Here is a 22,880-nt window from a genome sequence, read left to right as displayed (position 1 = left end):
AGACGTAGCGGGCCTGGCACAGCTCCTGGTATATGTCTGTTACAGCTGGATGAGTCAACAGACGTAGCGGGCCTGGCACAGCTCCTGGTATTTGTCTGTTACAGCTGGATGAGTCAACAGGGCCTGGCACAGCTCCTGGTATATGTCTGTTACAGCTGGATGAGTCAACAGACGTGGTGGGCCTGACACAGCTCCTGGTATATGTCTGTTACAGCTGGATGAGTCAACAGACCTGGCACAGCTCCTGGTATATGTCTGTTACAGCTGGATGAGTCAAGTCCTGGTATATGTCTGTTACAGCTGGATGAGTCAACAGATGTGGAGGGCCTGACACAGCTCCTGGTATTTGTCCGTTACGTTTATGGGGGGTCAATTAAGGAAGACATTCTCTTCTGAAAATCCAGAAAATCACATTGTAGGATTTTTAATAAATGTATTTGCAAATTATGGTGGAAAATAAGTATTTTGTCAGCTACAAACAAGCAAGATTTCTGGCTCTCACAGACCTGTAACTTCTTCTTTAAGAGGCTCCTCTGTCCTCCATTCGTTACCTGTATTAAATGTTTTGCCCCACTGTACCTATGTGAGAGTGGATTCTCGGCCCTCATTAGCATGAAAACTAAATAGACACAGACTGTGTGTGGAAAATGATTTAAGACTGAGACTCTCCAATACAACCCAACATTAATATGTGGTGATCTATTCACCATTTTCAATGAACAAATAGGGTTTTATATGTAACATGGTTAATTAAATAAAGAGCTAAATTGATTATTATTATTTGTGCCCTGGTCTGATAAGAGCTCTTTTCTCACTTCCCACGAGTCGGGTTGTGACAAATTCAGGTTGAATAGAGGGGGTAGACAGCTGGAGGTTGAATAGAGGGGGTAGACAGCTGGAGGTTGAATAGAGGGGGTAGGCAGCTGGAGGTTGAATAGAGGGGGTAGGCAGCTGGAGGTTGAATAGAGGGGGTAGGCAGCTGGAGGTTGAATAGAGGGGGTAGACAGCTGGAGGTTGAATAGAGGGGGTAGGCAGCTGGAGGTTGAATAGAGGGGGTAGGCAGCTGGAGGTTGAATAGAGAGGGTAGGCAGCTGGAGGTTGAATAGAGAGGGTAGACAGCTGGAGGTTGAATAGAGGGGGTAGGCAGCTGGAGGTTGCATAGAGGGGGTAGGCAGCTGGAGGTTGAATAGAGGGGATTGAATAGTGTTCTGTGTCTCTACTGGTCCTAGTGGAGAACCTGTCAGAGCAGGGTTGGAGGAGGGGACCACTGCTGTTCTGTGTCTCTACTGGTCCTAGTGGAGAACCTGTCAGACCACTGCTGTTCTGTGTCTCTGCTGGTCCTAGTGGAGAACCTGTCAGAGCAGGGTTGGAGGAGGGGACCTCTGCTGTTCTGTGTCTCTGCTGCCCTCTTCTGATCCTAATGGAGAACCTAGTGTCTCTACTGGTCCTAGTGGAGAACCTGTCAGAGCAGGAAATCATGAGGCAGAGCTCCTAGCCCCGTTTATACCTGGTCCTAGGGGAGAACCTGTCAGAGCAGGGTTGGAGGAGGGGACCTCTGCTGTTCTGTGTCTCTGCTGCCCTCTTCTGGTCCTAGTGGAGAACCTGTCAGACCACTGCTGTTCTGTGTCTCTGCTGGTCCTAGTGGAGAACCTGTCAGAGCAGGAAATCATGAGGCAGAGCTCCTAGCCCCGTTTATACCTGGTTCTAACTTGTGTCCTTTGTCCTGATCCTGTCCACATTTTTAGACCCGGTGAAGACAATCAGTCAGATCATCCTGCCCCCCTCTGGAGGTCATCACACACACATCTTTAGACAGATCAGATGCATCTTTAGACAGATCAGATCATCCTGACCCCTCTGGAGGTCGTCACACACACATCTTTAGACAGATCAGATCATCCTGCCCCCCTCGGGAGGTCATCAGATGCATCTTTAGACAGATAAGATCATCCTGACCCCCTCTGGATGTCGTCAGGTGCATCTTTAGACAAATCAGATGCATCTTTAGACAGATCAGATGCATCTTTAGACAGATCAGATCATCCTGACCCCTCTGGAGGTCGTCACACACACATCTTTAGACAGATCAGATCATCCTGCCCCCCTCGGGAGGTCATCAGATGCATCTTTAGACAGATAAGATCATCCTGACCCCCTCTGGATGTCGTCAGGTGCATCTTTAGACAAATCAGATGCATCTTTAGACAGATCAGATGCATCTTTAGACAGATCAGATCATCCTGACCCCCTCGGGAGGTCATCAGATGCATCTTTAGACAGATCAGATCATCCTGACCCCCTCGGGAGGTCATCAGATGCATCTTTAGACAGATCAGATCATCCTGACCCCCTCGGGAGGTCATCAGATGCATCTTTAGACAGATCAGATCATCCTGACCCCCTCGGGAGGTCATCAGATGCATCTTTAGACAGATCAGATCATCCTGACCCCCTCGGGAGGTCATCAGATGCATCTTTAGACAGATCAGATCATCCTGACCCCCCCCCCCCCGGAGGTCGTCAGATGCATCTTTAGACAGATCAGATCATCATCAGATCCTGACAGATCTGGACAGAGAAACCATTCAGAACATTATGCAGCTCTCTAAAATCAGTGACAGGTGACACCATTGACTGTCTTCAGATCAGCGGAGTCCAATATTAGAACAGTATTACAGACTATTGCAGAGATGATTTATGAGTCCACAGAACAGTATTACAGACTATTACAGAGATGATTTATGAGTCCACAGAACAGTATTACAGACTATTACAGAGATGATTTATGAGTCCACAGAACAGTATTACAGACTATTATAGAGATGCTTTATGAGTCCACAGAACAGTATTACAGAGATGATTTATGAGTCCACAGAACAGTATTACAGAGATGATTTATGAGTCCACAGAACAGTATTACAGACTATTATAGAGATGCTTTATGAGTCCACAGAACAGTATTACAGAGATGATTTATGAGTCCTGTCGTGGAAATTTCCTGTATTTACCAAATCATGAGAGCAAACCACACACAAGTCAGAGTTAGTTATCATAAAGTCCATCTTTAATTATATGAGCTCCATCACAACCCTGTGACTCTCAGATCGATTCAGTGTCTATAAATGAATTCTCTGAGAGTGCTTACACATTGCAACTGAGATCCTTTATAGCAAAGACACACATAGCCAGACAGCATCGGCATAATTTATCGTTCAGCTTTGTCTCCTAAACTATGTTATTTTCTCAAACTCAGAACCATAAAACAAATCCTCCATATCAACAGGCATATATCAAATCCATCCTATCTTGACAAGATCACAGAGACACAGTGACTGGCACACAGACATTGTGGAGCCAAGAGATACACGCTTGACCTCTCCCTTCTCTGCGGCCCAAACAACTTAGTCTTGACAGAGAACAGATACTGCAACCCGGCCACAGTATTATACAAAAATAGACATTCTGATGAGAAGTAACTTAGTCCTGACAGAGAACAGATGACTGCAACCCCGCCACAGTATTATACAAACACATTCTGATGAGAAGTAACTTACAAACATATGATGAATATAAAACATCTATGTTACCAACTAATTCTGATTATTCCCCAACAGTCCACAGAACAGTATTACAGACTATTACAGAGATGATTTATGAGTCCACAGAACAGTATTACAGACTATTACAGAGATGATTTATGAGTCCACAGAACAGTATTACAGACTATTACAGAGATGATTTATGAGTCCACAGAACAGTATTACAGACTATTACAGAGATGATTTATGAGTCCACAGAACAGTATTACAGACTATTACAGAGATGATTTATGAGTCCACAGAACAGTATTAAAGACTATTATAGAGATGCACTGACCACTACTAACTACAGCTGGGTTAGACAGACCCCTACAACAGCATCTGGCTCCTGTATGGGTCTGAGGAGACACTGACCACTACTAACTACAGCTGGGTTAGACAGACCCTACACAGCATGGCTAGTTACAACAGAATCTGGCCCCTGTATGGGTCTGAGGAGGCACTGACCACTACTAACTACAGCTGGGTTAGACAGACCCCTACAACAGCATCTGGCCCCTGTATGGGTCTGAGGAGACACTGACCACTACTAACTACAGCTGGGTTAGACAGACCCTACACAGCATGGCTAGTTACAACAGAATCTGGCCCCTGTATGGGTCTGAGGAGGCACTGACCACTACTAACTACAGCTGGGTTAGACAGACCCCTACAACAGTATCTGGCCCCTGTATGGGTCTGAGGAGGCACTGACCACTACTAACTACAGCTGGGTTAGACAGACCCCTACAACAGCATCTGGCCCCTGTATGGGTCTGAGGAGGCACTGACCACTACTAACTACAGCTGGGTTAGACAGACCCCTACAACAGCATCTGCCCCTGTATGGGTCTGAGGAGGCACTGTGGAACCACATATGAACTAACTGAAGACATATTCAGTTTAACAGTCTCCTGGTCAATCAGTGCACTGTGGAACCACATATGAACTAACTGAAGACATATTCAGTTTAATAGTCTCCTGGCCAATCAGTGCACTGTGGAACCACATATGAACTAACTGAAGACATATTCAGTTTAACAGTCTCCTGGTCAATCAGTGCACTGTGGAACCACATATGAACTAACTGAAGACATATTCAGTTTAACAGTCTCCTGGTCAATCAGTGCACTGTGGAACCACATATGAACTAACTGAAGACATATTCAGTTTAACAGTCTCCTGGCCAATCAGTGCACTGTGGAACCACATATGAACTAACTGAAGACATATTCAGTTTAATAGTCTCCTGGCCAATCAGTGCACTGTGGAACCACATATGAACTAACTGAAGACATATTCAGTGTAACAGTCTCCTGGCCAATCAGTGCACTGTGGAACCACATATGAACTAACTGAAGACATATTCAGTTTAACAGTCTCCTGGCCAATCAGTGCACTGTGGAACCACATATGAACTAACTGAAGACATATTCAGTGTAACAGTCTCCTGGCCAATCAGTGCACTGTGGAACCACATATGAACTAACTGAAGACATATTCAGTTTAACAGTCTCCTGGCCAATCAGTGCACTGTGGAAACACATATGAACTAACTGAAGACATATTCAGTTTAACAGTCTCCTGGTCAATCAGTGCACTGTGGAACCACATATGAACTAACTGAAGACATATTCAGTTTAACAGTCTCCTGGCCAATCAGTGCACTGTGGAACCACATATGAACTAACTGAAGACATATTCAGTTTAACAGTCTCCTGGCCAATCAGTGCACTGTGGAACCACATATGAACTAACTGAAGACATATTCAGTTTAACAGTCTCCTGGTCAATCAGTGCACTGTGGAACCACATATGAACTAACTGAAGACATATTCAGTTTAATAGTCTCCTGGCCAATCAGTGCACTGTGGAACCACATATGAACTAACTGAAGACATACTCAGTTTAACAGTCTCCTGGCCAATCAGTGCACTGTGGAACCACATATGAACTAACTGAAGACATACTCAGTTTAACAGTCTCCTGGCCAATCAGTGCACTGTGGAACCACATATGAACTAACTGAAGACATATTCAGTTTAACAGTCTCCTGGCCAATCAGTGCACTGTGGAACCACATATGAACTAACTGAAGACATATTCAGTTTAATAGTCTCCTGGCCAATCAGTGCACTGTGGAACCACATATGAACTAACTGAAGACATATTCAGTTTAACAGTCTCCTGGCCAATCAGTGCACTGTGGAACCACATATGAACTAACTGAAGACATACTCAGTTTAACAGTCTCCTGGTCAATCAGTGCACTGTGGAACCACATATGAACTAACTGAAGACATATTCAGTTTAACAGTCTCCTGGCCAATCAGTGCACTGTGGAACCACATATTAACTAACTGAAGACATATTCAGTTTAACAGTCTCCTGGACAATCAGTGCACTGTGGAACCACATATGAACTAACTGAAGACATATTCAGTTTAACAGTCTCCTGGCCAATCAGTGCACTGTGGAACCACATATGAACTAACTGAAGACATATTCAGTTTAACAGTCTCCTGGCCAATCAGTGCACTGTGGAACCACATATGAACTAACTGAAGACATACTCAGTTTAACAGTCTCCTGGCCAATCAGTGCACTGTGGAACCACATATGAACTAACTGAAGACATATTCAGTTTAACAGTCTCCTGGCCAATCAGTGCACTGTGGAACCACATATGAACTAACTGAAGACATATTCAGTTTAACAGTCTCCTGGCCAATCAGTGCACTGTGGAACCACATATGAACTAACTGAAGACATATTCAGTTTAATAGTCTCCTGGTCAATCAGTGCACTGTGGAACCACATATGAACTAACTGAAGACATATTCAGTTTAACAGTCTCCTGGTCAATCAGTGCACTGTGGAACCACATATGAACTAACTGAAGACATATTCAGTTTAACAGTCTCCTGGTCAATCAGTGCACTGTGGAACCACATATGAACTAACTGAAGACATATTCAGTTTAACAGTCTCCTGGCCAATCAGTGCACTGTGGAACCACATATGAACTAACTGAAGACATATTCAGTTTAACAGTCTCCTGGTCAATCAGTGCACTGTGGAACCACATATGAACTAACTGAAGACATATTCAGTTTAACAGTCTCCTGGTCAATCAGTGCACTGTGGAACCACATATGAACTAACTGAAGACATATTCAGTTTAACAGTCTCCTGGTCAATCAGTGCACTGTGGAACCACATATGAACTAACTGAAGACATATTCAGTTTAACAGTCTCCTGGTCAATCAGTGCACTGTGGAACCACATATGAACTAACTGAAGACATATTCAGTTTAACAGTCTCCTGGCCAATCAGTGCACTGTGGAACCACATATGAACTAACTGAAGACATATTCAGTTTAACAGTCTCCTGGCCAATCAGTGCACTGTGGAACCACATATGAACTAACTGAAGACATATTCAGTTTAACAGTCTCCTGGCCAATCAGTGCACTGTGGAACCACATATGAACTAACTGAAGACATATTCAGTTTAACAGTCTCCTGGCCAATCAGTGCACTGTGGAACCACATATGAACTAACTGAAGACATATTCAGTTTAACAGTCTCCTGGCCAATCAGTGCACTGTGGAACCACATATGAACTAACTGAAGACATATTCAGTTTAACAGTCTCCTGGTCAATCAGTGCACTGTGGAACCACATATGAACTAACTGAAGACATATTCAGTGTAACAGTCTCCTGGTCAATCAGTGCACTGTGGAACCACATATGAACTAACTGAAGACATATTCAGTTTAACAGTCTCCTGGCCAATCAGTGCACTGTGGAACCACATATGAACTAACTGAAGACATATTCAGTTTAACAGTCTCCTGGCCAATCAGTGCACTGTGGAACCACATATGAACTAACTGAAGACATATTCAGTTTAACAGTCTCCTGGCCAATCAGTGCACTGTGGAACCACATATGAACTAACTGAAGACATATTCAGTTTAACAGTCTCCTGGCCAATCAGTGCACTGTGGAACCACATATGAACTAACTGAAGACATATTCAGTTTAACAGTCTCCTGGCCAATCAGTGCACTGTGGAACCACATATGAACTAACTGAAGACATATTCAGTTTAACAGTCTCCTGGTCAATCAGTGCACTGTGGAACCACATATGAACTAACTGAAGACATATTCAGTTTAACAGTCTCCTGGCCAATCAGTGCACTGTGGAACCACATATGAACTAACTGAAGACATATTCAGTTTAACAGTCTCCTGGCCAATCAGTGCACTGTGGAACCACATATGAACTAACTGAAGACATATTCAGTTTAACAGTCTCCTGGCCAATCAGTGCACTGTGGAACCACATATGAACTAACTGAAGACATATTCAGTTTAACAGTCTCCTGGTCAATCAGTGCACTGTGGAACCACATATGAACTAACTGAAGACATATTCAGTTTAACAGTCTCCTGGCCAATCAGTGCACTGTGGAACCACATATGAACTAACTGAAGACATATTCAGTTTAACAGTCTCCTGGCCAATCAGTGCACTGTGGAACCACATATGAACTAACTGAAGACATATTCAGTTTAACAGTCTCCTGGTCAATCAGTGCACTGTGGAACCACATATGAACTAACTGAAGACATATTCAGTTTAACAGTCTCCTGGTCAATCAGTGCACTGTGGAACCACATATGAACTAACTGAAGACATATTCAGTTTAACAGTCTCCTGGTCAATCAGTGCACTGTGGAACCACATATGAACTAACTGAAGACATATTCAGTTTAACAGTCTCCTGGCCAATCAGTGCACTGTGGAACCACATATGAACTAACTGAAGACATATTCAGTTTAACAGTCTCCTGGCCAATCAGTGCACTGTGGAACCACATATGAACTAACTGAAGACATATTCAGTTTAACAGTCTCCTGGTCAATCAGTGCACTGTGGAACCACATATGAACTAACTGAAGACATATTCAGTTTAACAGTCTCCTGGCCAATCAGTGCACTGTGGAACCACATATGAACTAACTGAAGACATATTCAGTGTAACAGTCTCCTGGCCAATCAGTGCACTGTGGAACCACATATGAACTAACTGAAGACATATTCAGTGTAACAGTCTCCTGGCCAATCAGTGCACTGTGGAACCACATATGAACTAACTGAAGACATATTCAGTTTAATAGTCTCCTGGCCAATCAGTGCACTGTGGAACCACATATGAACTAACTGAAGACATATTCAGTTTAACAGTCTCCTGGTCAATCAGTGCACTGTGGAACCACATATGAACTAACTGAAGACATATTCAGTTTAACAGTCTCCTGGCCAATCAGTGCACTGTGGAACCACATATGAACTAACTGAAGACATATTCAGTTTAACAGTCTCCTGGCCAATCAGTGCACTGTGGAACCACATATGAACTAACTGAAGACATATTCAGTTTAACAGTCTCCTGGCCAATCAGTGCACTGTGGAACCACATATGAACTAACTGAAGACATTCAGTTTAACAGTCTCCTGGCCAATCAGTGCACTGTGGAACCACATATGAACTAACTGAAGACATATTCAGTTTAACAGTCTCCTGGTCAATCAGTGCACTGTGGAACCACATATGAACTAACTGAAGACATATTCAGTTTAACAGTCTCCTGGTCAATCAGTGCACTGTGGAACCACATATGAACTAACTGAAGACATATTCAGTTTAACAGTCTCCTGGCCAATCAGTGCACTGTGGAACCACATATGAACTAACTGAAGACATATTCAGTTTAACAGTCTCCTGGCCAATCAGTGCACTGTGGAACCACATATGAACTAACTGAAGACATATTCAGTTTAACAGTCTCCTGGCCAATCAGTGCACTGTGGAACCACATATGAACTAACTGAAGACATATTCAGTTTAACAGTCTCCTGGCCAATCAGTGCACTGTGGAACCACATATGAACTAACTGAAGACATATTCAGTTTAACAGTCTCCTGGTCAATCAGTGCACTGTGGAACCACATATGAACTAACTGAAGACATACTCAGTTTAACAGTCTCCTGGCCAATCAGTGCACTGTGGAACCACATATGAACTAACTGAAGACATATTCAGTGTAACAGTCTCCTGGCCAATCAGTGCACTGTGGAACCACATATGAACTAACTGAAGACATATTCAGTTTAACAGTCTCCTGGCCAATCAGTGCACTGTGGAACCACATATGAACTAACTGAAGACATATTCAGTTTAACAGTCTCCTGGCCAATCAGTGCACTGTGGAACCACATATGAACTAACTGAAGACATATTCAGTTTAACAGTCTCCTGGCCAATCAGTGCACTGTGGAACCACATATGAACTAACTGAAGACATATTCAGTTTAACAGTCTCCTGGCCAATCAGTGCACTGTGGAACCACATATGAACTAACTGAAGACATATTCAGTGTAACAGTCTCCTGGCCAATCAGTGCACTGTGGAACCACATATGAACTAACTGAAGACATATTCAGTGTAACAGTCTCCTGGCCAATCAGTGCACTGTGGAACCACATATGAACTAACTGAAGACATATTCAGTGTAACAGTCTCCTGGCCAATCAGTGCACTGTGGAACCACATATGAACTAACTGAAGACATATTCAGTGTAACAGTCTCCTGGCCAATCAGTGCACTGTGGAACCAAATGATCTGTATTAAAAATGTCCCAGATCAACAGGAATCTGTCCGTATATGGAGTGAAAAGGATACCTGGTTATGATTGGCAGTAGAGCCAGGACCAAGTGTCTGAGGATCTCTGCTGCAGTCTGGACACGTCACAGTCAGTTAACTCCCCACCCCCCCAGGCCTAGTATGAGAGGCCTGCTGCAGTCTGGACACGTCACAGTCAGTTAACTCCCCCCCCCAGGCCTAGTATGAGAGGCCTGCTGCAGTCTGGACACGTCACAGTCAGTTAACTCCCCCCCCAGGCCTAGTATGAGAGGCCTGCTGCAGTCTGGACACGTCACAGTCAGATAACTCCCCCCCCCAGGCCTAGTATGAGAGGCCTGCTGCAGTCTGGACACGTCACAGTCAGTTAACTCCCCCCCCCAGGCCTAGTATGAGAGGCCTGCTGCAGTCTGGACACGTCACAGTCAGTTAACTCCCCCCCCCAGGCCTAGTATGAGAGGCCTGCTGCAGTCTGGACACGTCACAGTCAGATAACTCCCCCCCCCAGGCCTAGTATGAGAGGCCTGCTGCAGTCTGGACACGTCACAGTCAGTTAACTCCCCCCCCCAGGCCTAGTATGAGAGGCCTGCTGCAGTCTGGACACGTCACAGTCAGATAACTCCCCCCCAGCCACCCCCCAGGCCTAGTATGAGAGGCCTGCTGCAGTCTGGACACGTCACAGTCAGATAACTCCCCCCCAGCCACCCCCCAGGCCTAGTATGAGAGGCCTGCTGCAGTCTGGACACGTCACAGTCAGTTAACTTTAACTCCCCCCCCAGCCACCCCCCAGGCCTAGTATGAGAGGCCTGCTGCAGTCTGGACACGTCACAGTCAGTTAACCCCCCCGCCCCCCCAGGCCTAGTATGAGAGGCCTGCTGCAGTCTGGACACGTCACAGTCAGTTAACCAGCCCCCCCCAGGCCTAGTATGAGAGGCCTGCTGCAGTCTGGACACGTCACAGTCAGTTAACTTTAACTCCCACCCAGCCCCCCCCAGGCCTAGTATGAGAGGCCTGCTGCAGTCTGGACACGTCACAGTCAGTTAACTCCCCCCCAGCCACCCCCCCCCAGGCCTAGTATGAGAGGCCTGCTGCAGTCTGGACACGTCACAGTCAGTTAGCTTTAACTCCCCCCCCAGCCACCCCCCCCAGGCCTAGTATGAGAGGCCTGCAGCAGAAGTTAGTGGTTAGCTCCAGTCCTCCAGGACAGGAAGGAAGGGCAGGTCGGTGCTACCCAGGTAGAGTCTCCCCTGGTGGGAGAACACGTCGCTGACGGCCCAGGTCAGGCTGCCTGTAGGGTCATGGAGACTCCCCAGCACCTCCCCTTCCCCGTCCAACTCCAACACCAGGCCGTATCTAGGCAACAGCATGTTGTACCAGCTCAGAGGAACCACCTGGAAGAAAACAGAACACAAGCTCCGGGCTTTAATATGTCATTTTCTCATAGAAATACACTGGACAAAACATTAAGAACACCTTCCTCATATTGAGTTGCTCCTCCCCTTTAGCCCTCAGAACAGCCTCAATTCGTCGGGCGTGGACTACAAGGTGTTGAAAGCGTTCCACAGGGATGCTGGCCCATGTCGACTCCAATGCTTCCCACTGTTGTGTCACGTCGGATGTGCTTAAGGTGGTGGATGATGGTTGATACACACGGGACACTGTTGAGAGTGTGAACCAGCAACGTTCAGACACTTCAACATGTTGTCTTGTCTATTCACCCTCTGAATGGCACACAGACACAATCCATGTCTCCATTGTCTCAAGGCTTAAAAATCCTTCTTCAACCCGTCTCCTCCCCTTCATCTACACTGATTGAAGTGGATTTAACAGGTGACATCGATAAGGGATCATAGACTGACCAGGTGAATCCAGGTGAAAGCTATGTCATGGAAAGAGCAGGTGTTCTTAATGTTTTGTCCACTAAGTGTATATTCCTGGAAACATCCACCAGAACACAAAGGGAACAGACTTTACTATTAGTATTATACCACTGTACTATAATATTACTATAGCATCGTACATTCCAGAACAGTACTGTTTACATACATTATCTCCTCTAGAACACCATATATTATCGCTTGCACAGTGCTCCTTGGGATGTTTAAAGCTTGGGAAATCTTTTTGTATCCAAATCCGGCTTTAAACTTCTTCACAACAGTATCTCAGACCTGCCTGGTGTGTTCCTTGTTCTTCATGATGCTCTCTGCGCTTTTAACGGACCTCTGAGACTATCACAGTGCAGGTGCATTTATACGGAGACTTGATTACACACAGGTGGATTGTATTTATCATCATTAGTCATTTAGGTCAACATTGGATCATTCAGAGATCCTCACTGAACTTCTGGAGAGAGTTTACTGCACTGAAAGTAAAGGGGCTGAATAATTTTGCACGCCCAATTTTTCAGTTTTTGATTTGTTAAAAAAGTTTGAAATATCCAATAAATGTCGTTCCACTTCATGATTGTGTCCCACTTGTTGTTGATTCTTCACAAAAAAATACAGTTTTATATCTTTATGTTTGAAGCCTGAAATGTGGCAAAAGGTCGCAAAGTTCAAGGGGGCCGAATACTTTCGCAAGGCACTGTATCTCTGCTAGAACACCATGTTGCTGTCTGAATTATCTCTTGTATTTATCTCTGCTAGAACACCATGTTGCTGTCTGAATTATCTCTTGTATTTATCTCTGCTAGAACACCATGTTGCTGTCTGAATTATCTCTTGTATTTATCTCCTCTAGAACACCATGTTGCTGTCTGAATTATCTCTTGTATTTATCTCTACTAGAACACCATGTTGCTGTCTGAATTATCTCTTGTATTTATCTCTCCTAGAACACCATGTTGCTGTCTGAATTATCTCTTGTATTTATCTCTGCTAGAACACCATGTTGCTGTCTGAATTATCTCTTGTATTTATCTCTACTAGAACACCATGTTGCTGTCTGAATTATCTCTTGTATTTATCTCTGCTAGAACACCATGTTGCTGTCTGAATTATCTCTTGTATTTATCTCTGCTAGAACACCATGTTGCTGTCTGAATTATCTCTTGTATTTATCTCTCCTAGAACACCATGTTGCTGTCTGAATTATCTCTTGTATTTATCTCTGCTAGAACACCATGTTGCTGTCTGAATTATCTCTTGTATTTATCTCTCCTAGAACACCATGTTGCTGTCTGAATTATCTCTTGTATTTATCTCTCCTAGAACACCATGTTGCTGTCTGAATTATCTCTTGTATTTATCTCTACTAGAACACCATGTTGCTGTCTGAATTATCTCTTGTATTTATCTTTACTAGAACACCATGTTGCTGTCTGAATTATCTCTTGTATTTATCTCCTCTAGAACACCATGTTGCTGTCTGAATTATCTCTTGTATTTATCTCTACTAGAACACCATGTTGCTGTCTGAATTATCTCTTGTATTTATCTCCACTAGAACACCATGTTGCTGTCTGAATTATCTCTTGTATTTATCTCTCCTAGAACACAATGTTGCTGTCTGAATTATCTCTTGTATTTATCTCTGCTAGAACACCATGTTGCTGTCTGAATTATCTCTTGTATTTATCTCTACTAGAACACCATGTTGCTGTCTGAATTATCTCTTGTATTTATCTCCTCTAGAACACCATGTTGCTGTCTGAATTATCTCTTGTATTTATCTCTACTAGAACACCATGTTGCTGTCTGAATTATCTCTTGTATTTATCTCTACTAGAACACCATGTTGCTGTCTGAATTATCTCTTGTATTTATCTCTGCTAGAACACCATGTTGCTGTCTGAATTATCTCTTGTATTTATCTCTACTAGAACACCATGTTGCTGTCTGAATTATCTCTTGTATTTATCTCTACTAGAACACCATGTTGCTGTCTGAATTATCTCTTGTATTTATCTCTCCTAGAACACCATGTTGCTGTCTGAATTATCTCTTGTATTTATCTCTGCTAGAACACCATGTTGCTGTCTGAATTATCTCTTGTATTTATCTCTACTAGAACACCATGTTGCTGTCTGAATTATCTCTTGTATTTATCTCCTCTAGAACACCATGTTGCTGTCTGAATTATCTCTTGTATTTATCTCTACTAGAACACCATGTTGCTGTCTGAATTATCTCTTGTATTTATCTCTACTAGAACACCATGTTGCTGTCTGAATTATCTCTTGTATTTATCTCCTCTAGAACACCATGTTGCTGTCTGAATTATCTCTTGTATTTATCTCCTCTAGAATACCATGTTGCTGTCTGAATTATCTCTTGTATTTATCTCTGCTAGAACACCATGTTGCTGTCTGAATTATCTCTTGTATTTATCTCCTCTAGAACACCATGTTGCTGTCTGAATTATCTCTTGTATTTATCCTCTCTAGAACACCATGTTGCTGTCTGAATTATCTCTTGTATTTATCTCTGCTAGAACACCATGTTGCTGTCTGAATTATCTCTTGTATTTATCTCTGCTAGAACACCATGTTGCTGTCTGAATTATCTCTTGTATTTATCTCCTCTAGAACACCATGTTGCTGTCTGAATTATCTCTTGTATTTATCTCTACTAGAACACCATGTTGCTGTCTGAATTATCTCTTGTATTTATCTCTACTAGAACACCATGTTGCTGTCTGAATTATCTCTTGTATTTATCTCCTCTAGAACACCATGTTGCTGTCTGAATTATCTCTTGTATTTATCTCTACTAGAACACCATGTTGCTGTCTGAATTATCTATTGTATTTATCTCTACTAGAACCCCATGTTGCTGTCTGAATTATCTCTTGTATTTATCTCTGCTAGAATACCATGTTGCTGTCTGAATTATTTCTTGTATTTATCTCTGCTAGAACACCATGTTGCTGTCTGAATTATCTCTTGTATTTATCTCCTCTAGAACACCATGTTGCTGTCTGAATTATCTCTTGTATTTATCTCTACTAGAACACCATGTTGCTGTCTGAATTATCTCTTGTATTTATCTCTGCTAGAACACCATGTTGCTGTCTGAATTATCTCTTGTATTTATCTCTGCTAGAACACCATGTTGCTGTCTGAATTATCTCTTGTATTTATCTCTACTAGAACACCATGTTGCTGTCTGAATTATCTCTTGTATTTATCTCTGCTAGAACACCGTGTTGCTGTCTGAATTATCTCTTGTATTTATCTCTGCTAGAACACCATGTTGCTGTCTGAATTATCTCTTGTATTTATCTCTACTAGAACACCATGTTGCTGTCTGAATTATCTCTTGTATTTATCTCCTCTAGAACACCATGTTGCTGTCTGAATTATCTCTTGTATTTATCTCTGCTAGAACACCATGTTGCTGTCTGAATTATCTCTTGTATTTATCTCCTCTAGAACACCATGTTGCTGTCTGAATTATCTCTTGTATTTATCTCCTCTAGAACACCATGTTGCTGTCTGAATTATCTCTTGTATTTATCTCTGCTAGAACACCATGTTGCTGTCTGAATTATCTCTTGTATTTATCTCCTCTAGAACACCATGTTGCTGTCTGAATTATCTCTTGTATTTATCTCCACTAGAACACCATGTTGCTGTCTGAATTATCTCTTGTATTTATCTCTGCTAGAACACCATGTTGCTGTCTGAATTATCTCTTGTATTTATCTCCTCTAGAACACCATGTTGCTGTCTGAATTATCTCTTGTATTTATCTCCACTAGAACACCATGTTGCTGTCTGAATTATCTCTTGTATTTATCTCTGCTAGAACACCATGTTGCTGTCTGAATTATCTCTTGTATTTATCTCCTCTAGAACACCATGTTGCTGTCTGAATTATCTCTTGTATTTATCTCTGCTAGAACACCATGTTGCTGTCTGAATTATCTCTTGTATTTATCTCCTCTAGAACACCATGTTGCTGTCTGAATTATCTCTTGTATTTATCTCTGCTAGAACACCATGTTGCTGTCTGAATTATCTCTTGTATTTATCTCCTCTAGAACACCATGTTGCTGTCTGAATTATCTCTTGTATTTATCTCTGCTAGAACACCATGTTGCTGTCTGAATTATCTCTTGTATTTATCTCCTCTAGAACACCATGTTGCTGTCTGAATTATCTCTTGTATTTATCTCCACTAGAACACCATGTTGCTGTCTGAATTATCTCTTGTATTTATCTCTGCTAGAACACCATGTTGCTGTCTGAATTATCTCTTGTATTTATCTCTACTAGAACACCATGTTGCTGTCTGAATTATCTATTGTATTTATCTCTACTAGAACACCATGTTGCTGTCTGAATTATCTCTTGTATTTATCTCTGCTAGAATACCATGTTGCTGTCTGAATTATTTCTTGTATTTATCTCTGCTAGAACACCATGTTGCTGTCTGAATTATCTCTTGTATTTATCTCCTCTAGAACACCATGTTGCTGTCTGAATTATCTCTTGTATTTATCTCTACTAGAACACCATGTTGCTGTCTGAATTATCTCTTGTATTTATCTCTGCTAGAACACCATGTTGCTGTCTGAATTATCTCTTGTATTTATCTCTGCTAGAACACCATGTTGCTGTCTGAATTATCTCTTGTATTTATCTCTACTAGAACACCATGTTGCTGTCTGAATTATCTCTTGTATTTATCTCTGCTAGAACACCGTGTTGCTGTCTGAATTATCTCTTGTATTTATCTCTGCTAGAACACCATGTTGCTGTCTGAATTATCTCTTGTATTTATCTCTACTAGAACACCATGTTGCTGTCTGAATTATCTCTTGTATTTATCTCCTCTAGAACACCATGTTGCTGTCTGAATTATCTCTTGTATTTATCTCTGCTAGAACACCATGTTGCTGTCTGAATTATCTCTTGTATTTATCTCCTCTAGAACACCATGTTGCTGTCTGAATTATCTCTTGTATTTATCTCCTCTAGAACACCATGTTGCTGTCTGAATTATCTCTTGTATTTATCTCTGCTAGAACACCATGTTGCTGTCTGAATTATCTCTTGTATTTATCTCCTCTAGAACACCATGTTGCTGTCTGAATTATCTCTTGTATTTATCTCTGCTAGAACACCATGTTGCTGTCTGAATTATCTCTTGTATTTATCTCCTCTAGAACACCATGTTGCTGTCCGAATTATCTCTTGTATTTATCTCCACTAGAACACCATGTTGCTGTCTGAATTATCTCTTGTATTTATCTCTGCTAGAACACCATGTTGCTGTCTGAATTATCTCTTGTATTTATCTCCTCTAGAACACCATGTTGCTGTCTGAATTATCTCTTGTATTTATCTCTGCTAGAACACCATGTTGCTGTCTGAATTATCTCTTGTATTTATCTCCTCTAGAACACCATGTTGCTGTCTGAATTATCTCTTGTATTTATCTCCTCTAGAACACCATGTTGCTGTCTGAATTATCTCTTGTATTTATCTCTGCTAGAACACCATGTTGCTGTCTGAATTATCTCTTGTATTTATCTCCTCTAGAACACCATGTTGCTGTCTGAATTATCTCTTGTATTTATCTCCACTAGAACACCATGTTGCTGTCTGAATTATCTCTTGTATTTATCTCTGCTAGAACACCATGTTGCTGTCTGAATGATCTCTTGTATTTATCTCCTCTAGAACACCATGTTGCTGTCTGAATTATCTCTTGTATTTATCTCTGCTAGAATACAGCGGCTTGACCAAGTATTCACCCCTTGGTGTTTTTCCCATTTCGTTGCCTTACAACCTGGAATTAAAATAGATTTTTGGTGGGTTTTGTGTCATTTGATTTACACAACATGCCGCCCACTTTGAAGATGCAAAATATTTGTTATTGTGAAAGAAACAAGAAATAAGACAAAAAAAAACAGAACTTGAACGTGCAAAACTATTCATCCCCCCCAAGGTCAAAACTTTGTAGAGCCACCTTTTGCAGCAATTACAGCTGCAAGTCCCTTGGGGTATGTCTCTATAAGCTTGGCACATCTAGCCACTGGGATTTCTGCCCATTCTTCAAGGCAAAACTGTTCCAGCTCCTTCAAGTTGGATGGGTTCCGCTGGTGTACAGCAATCTTTAAGTCATACCACAGATTCTCAAATGGATTGAGGCCTGGGATTTGACTAGGCATGTAAAAATGTTTAAATGTTAAATGTTACATTTAAATGTTTCCACTTAAACCACCCAAGTGTTGCTTTAGCAGTATGCTTAGGGTCATTGTCCTGCTGGAAGGTGAACCTCTGTCCCAGTCTCAAATCTCTGGAAGACTGTAACAGGTTTCCCTCAAGAATTTCCCTGTATTTAGCGCCATCCATCATTCCTTCAATTCTGACCAGTTTTCCTGCTGATGAAAAACATCCCCACAGCATGATGCTGCCACCACCATGCTTCACTGTGGGGATGGTGTTCTCGGATGATGAGAGGTGTTGGGATTGCGCCAGGCATAGCGTTGTCCTTGATGGCCAAAAAGCTACATTTTAGTCTCATCTAGCCAGAGTACCTTCTTCCATATGTTTGGGGAGTCTCCCACATGCTTTGTGGCAAACACCAAACATATTTGCTTATTTTTTCTTTAAGCAATGGCTTTTTTTCTGACCACTCTTCCGTAAAGCCCAGCTCTGTGGAGTGTACGGCTTAAAGTGGTCCTATGGACAGATTCTCCCATCTCTGCTGTAGAGCTTTGCAGCTCCTTCAGGGTTATCTTTGGTCTCTTTGTTGCCTCTCTGATTAATGCCCTCCTTGCCTGGTCTGTGAGTTTTGGTGGGAGGCCCTCTCTTGGCAGGTTTGTTGTGGTGTGGTGCCATATTCATGTTTTAATAATGGATTTAATGGAGCTCCGTGGGATGTTCAAAGTTTCTGATATTGTTTTATAATCCAACCGTGATCAGTACTTCTCCACAACTTTGTCCCTGACCTGTTTGGAGAGCTCCTTGGTCTTCATGGTGCCCCTTGCTTAGTGGGGCCTTTCAGAGCAGGTGTATATATACGTAGATCATGTGACACTTAGATTGCACACAGGTGGACTTTATTGAACTAATGATGTGACTCCTGAAGGTGATTGGCTGCACCAGATCTTATGTAGGGGCTTCATAGCAAAGGGGCTGAATACATATGTACCCACCACTTTTCCGTTTTAATTTCTGTTACATTTATTGAAGTTATTTTCGTTTCACCGATTTGAACTAGTTTGTGTAGGTCCATTACATCCAAATACAAATCCATTGAAATTACAGGTTGGAATGGAACAAAATAGGAAAAACGCCAAGGGGGGTGAATATTTTAACAAGGCACTGTATCATGTTGCTGTCTGAATCATCTCTCGATGGAGGCTCTCTGTCCTCTCAGATTACTCTCTCTAGTCTCACTGCAGCCTGGAACAAAGAACACACAGGGGCCTGGGAGAGAGGGCTACAACACAGGGGCCTGGGAGAGAGGTCTACAACACAGGGGCCTGGGAGAGAGGTCTACAACACAGGGGCCTGGGAGAGAGGTCAACAACACAGGGGCCTGGGAGAGAGGTCTACAACACAGGGGCCTGGGAGAGAGGTCAACAACACAGGGGCCTGGGAGAGAGGTCTACAACACAGGGGCCTGGGAGAGAGGTCTACAACACAGGGGCCTGGGAGAGAGGTCTACAACACAGGGGCCTGGGAGAGAGGTCTACAACACAGGGGCCTGGGAGAGAGGTCTACAACACAGGGGCCTGGGAGAGAGGTCTACAACACAGGGGCCTGGGAGAGAGGTCTACAACACAGGGGCCTGGGAGAGAGGTCTACAACACAGGGGCCTGGGAGAGAGGTCTACAACACAGGGGCCTGGGAGAGAGGTCTACCACACAGGGGCCTGGGAGAGAGGTCTACAACACAGGGGCCTGGGAGAGAGGTCTACAACACAGGGGCCTGGGAGAGAGGTCAACAACACAGGGGCCTGGGAGAGAGATCTACAACACAGGGGCCTGGGAGAGAGGTCTACAACACAGAGGCCTGGGAGAGAGGTCTACAACACAGGGGCCTGGGAGAGAGGTCAACAACACAGGGGCCTGGGAGAGAGGTCTACAACACAGGGGCCTGGGAGAGAGGTCTACAACACAGGGGCCTGGGAGAGAGATCTACAACACAGGGGCCTGGGAGAGAGGTCTACAACACAGAGGTGTGGGAGAGAGGTCTACAACACAGGGGCCTGGGAGAGAGGTCTACAACACAGAGGTGTGGGAGAGAGATCAACAACACAGAGGCCTGTGAGAGAGATCAACAACACATGGGCCTGGGAGAGAAGTCTACAACACATTGATGATGATGATGATGGTGAAACTAACCTTAGCCAGAAAGCGTTTGACCGCTGGGTACGGACCAATCAGGTCCAGGAATGGAGGCATGAGCTTCCTGAAGCGTGTGGTCGTTAGGCCAACCAGGAAGGTTCCACGGTCGCTAAGGCGGATGTTGTCAGGGTAACCGGGCATATTGTTCATGATGACCTCCTTGGTGCCAGCCTTGGGGCCTTTCAGCCAGTACCTACAGAGGTAGAGAGAGAAAAGGAACCATGAGTCATTCAAACAAAAGCCCTTTCAGCCAGTATCTGGAGGGAGGGAGGGAGGGAGGGAGGGAGGGAGGGAGGGAGGGAGGGAGGGAGGGAGGACAATGATTGTCATAGAACAAAAAAGGCCTTTCTGTACTGTGAGGGTTAGGGTTCCTCTGTCCTGCTGATCAGCCACCTCTGATAACACAATGATATTTACATGTTAAAAGGAAAAACACAGGAAGGACAGTTAGTATGGAAAACACTGTCCTCCGTTGGTGTGTGTGTGTGTGTGTGTGTGTGTGTGTACCTGAGGATACACCCGATGCTGGTTTCGGCCAGCAGCAGGAAGCTCTCGTCAGGTGACAGGGCGATGCCATTGGGCATGTAGAGACCATCCAGTAGGACACCCACATGCCCTGACACGGGGTCAAAGGTCAGGAGTCGACCCAGAGCGTTGGTCTCTATCACCTAGACGTTAGAGGTCAGGGGTTACAGAGCGTATAAAGAAGAAGGGTGATTTGTAGGAGTACAGAGCGACAGACCTCTAGTTTGACGTGTCGTCGTCCCCAGCGAGAGGAGGAGTCTGTAAAGTAAATGATCCCAGTCTGAGAGGAGATCTCCAACCCGTTCAGGAACGCAAACGGAACCCCGTCAGCTCCTAGAGCACAAAGATATTACATTTGTTAACTGGATATATATTAGCCTCACAAGCCTGACTTACCACATTTTGTTGCTTTATAGCCTTATTATAAAATATATATATCTTTTTTTAAATCCACTCAATCAACACACAATACCCCATAATGACATCACAATACCCCATAATGACATCACAATACCCTATAATGACATCACAATACCCTATAATGACACCACAATAACCCATAATGACACCACAATAACACATAATGACATCACAATAACCCATAATGACATCACAATAACCCATAATAACATCACAATACCCCATAATGACAAAGCAAAAACATTTTTGATAATTTACTACAAATAAAATATGGAAATATCACATTTACATAAGTATTCAGACCCTTTATTCAGTACTTTGTTGAAGCACCTTTGTCAGAGATTACAGCCTTGAGTCTTCTTAGATATGATGCTACAAGCTTGGCACACCTGTATTTGGGGAGGATCTCCCATTCTTCTCTGCAGATCCTCTCAAGCGCTGTCAGGTTGGATGGGGAGCGTCGCTGCACAGCTATTTTCAGGTCTCTCCAGAGATATGCTTCGTTCTGTATTTTGCTCCGTTCATCTTTCCCTCGATCCTGACTAGTCTCCCAGTCCCTATAGCTGTAAAACACCCCCACAGCATGATGCTGCCACCACCATGCTTCACCGTAAGGATTGTGCCAGGTTTCCTCCAGATGTGACGCTTGGCATTCAGGCCAAAGAGTTCAATCTTGGTTTCATCAGACCAGAGAATCTTGTTTCTCATGGTCTCAGAGTCCTTTAGGTGCCTTTTTGCAAACTCCATAAGGCCTGATTGGTGGAGTGCTGCAGAGATGGTTGTCCTTCTGGAAGGTTATTTCCACAGAGGAACTCTGGAGCTCTGTCAGAGTGACCATTGGGTTCTCAGTCACCTCCCTGACCAAGGCCCTTCTCCCGATTGCTCAGTTTGGCCGGGCAGCCAGCTCTAGGAAGAGTCTTGGTGGTTCCAAACTTCTTCCATTTAAGAATGATGGAGACTGTGTTCTTGGAGACATTACTTAAAAAACATACAATGTGATTTTCTGGATTTTTGATTCCGTCTCTCACAGTTGAAGTGTACCTATGATGAATATTATAGACCTCTACATGCTTTGTAAGTAGGAAACACTGCCGATTTTTCAAATACTTGTTCTCACCACTGTATGTTTATATTTATATATTTCTATATGTTAGAACCTGGGTTAGACTGTCTGACCTGCTGTCCAGTCAGAGTTAAGGTTAGGGGTTAGACTGTCTGACCTGCTGTCCAGTCAGAGTTAAGGTTAGGGGTTAGACTGTCTGACCTGCTGTCCAGTCAGAGTTAAGGTTAGGGGTTAGACTGTCAGACCTGCTGTCTAGTCAGAGTT

General features: G+C 43.4%; 1 protein-coding gene across 1 annotated transcript in view; it reads right to left on the bottom strand.

The window, feature by feature from the left end:
• Nucleotides 1-11,448: 11,448 nt before the first annotated feature.
• LOC139393112 (adipocyte plasma membrane-associated protein) overlaps nt 11,449-22,880 on the bottom strand; it is a 47,274-nt gene continuing 35,842 nt past the window's right edge. The window contains exons 6-9 of the mRNA XM_071141471.1: nt 21,351-21,466; nt 21,116-21,276; nt 20,606-20,801; nt 11,449-11,694 (exon numbers count right to left, since the gene is read on the bottom strand). Coding sequence (XP_070997572.1) covers nt 11,488-11,694; nt 20,606-20,801; nt 21,116-21,276; nt 21,351-21,466 — 680 coding nt within the window. The 3' untranslated portion in view covers nt 11,449-11,487. The remainder of the gene's footprint in view (nt 11,695-20,605; nt 20,802-21,115; nt 21,277-21,350; nt 21,467-22,880) is intronic.

This window comes from Oncorhynchus clarkii, chromosome 33, assembly GCF_045791955.1.
Source record: "Oncorhynchus clarkii lewisi isolate Uvic-CL-2024 chromosome 33, UVic_Ocla_1.0, whole genome shotgun sequence".
NCBI classification, from domain to species: Eukaryota; Metazoa; Chordata; class Actinopteri; order Salmoniformes; family Salmonidae; genus Oncorhynchus; species Oncorhynchus clarkii.
The sequence above is the reverse complement of the archived record's forward strand: the minus strand, read 5'-3'. Positions and strand labels throughout refer to the sequence as shown.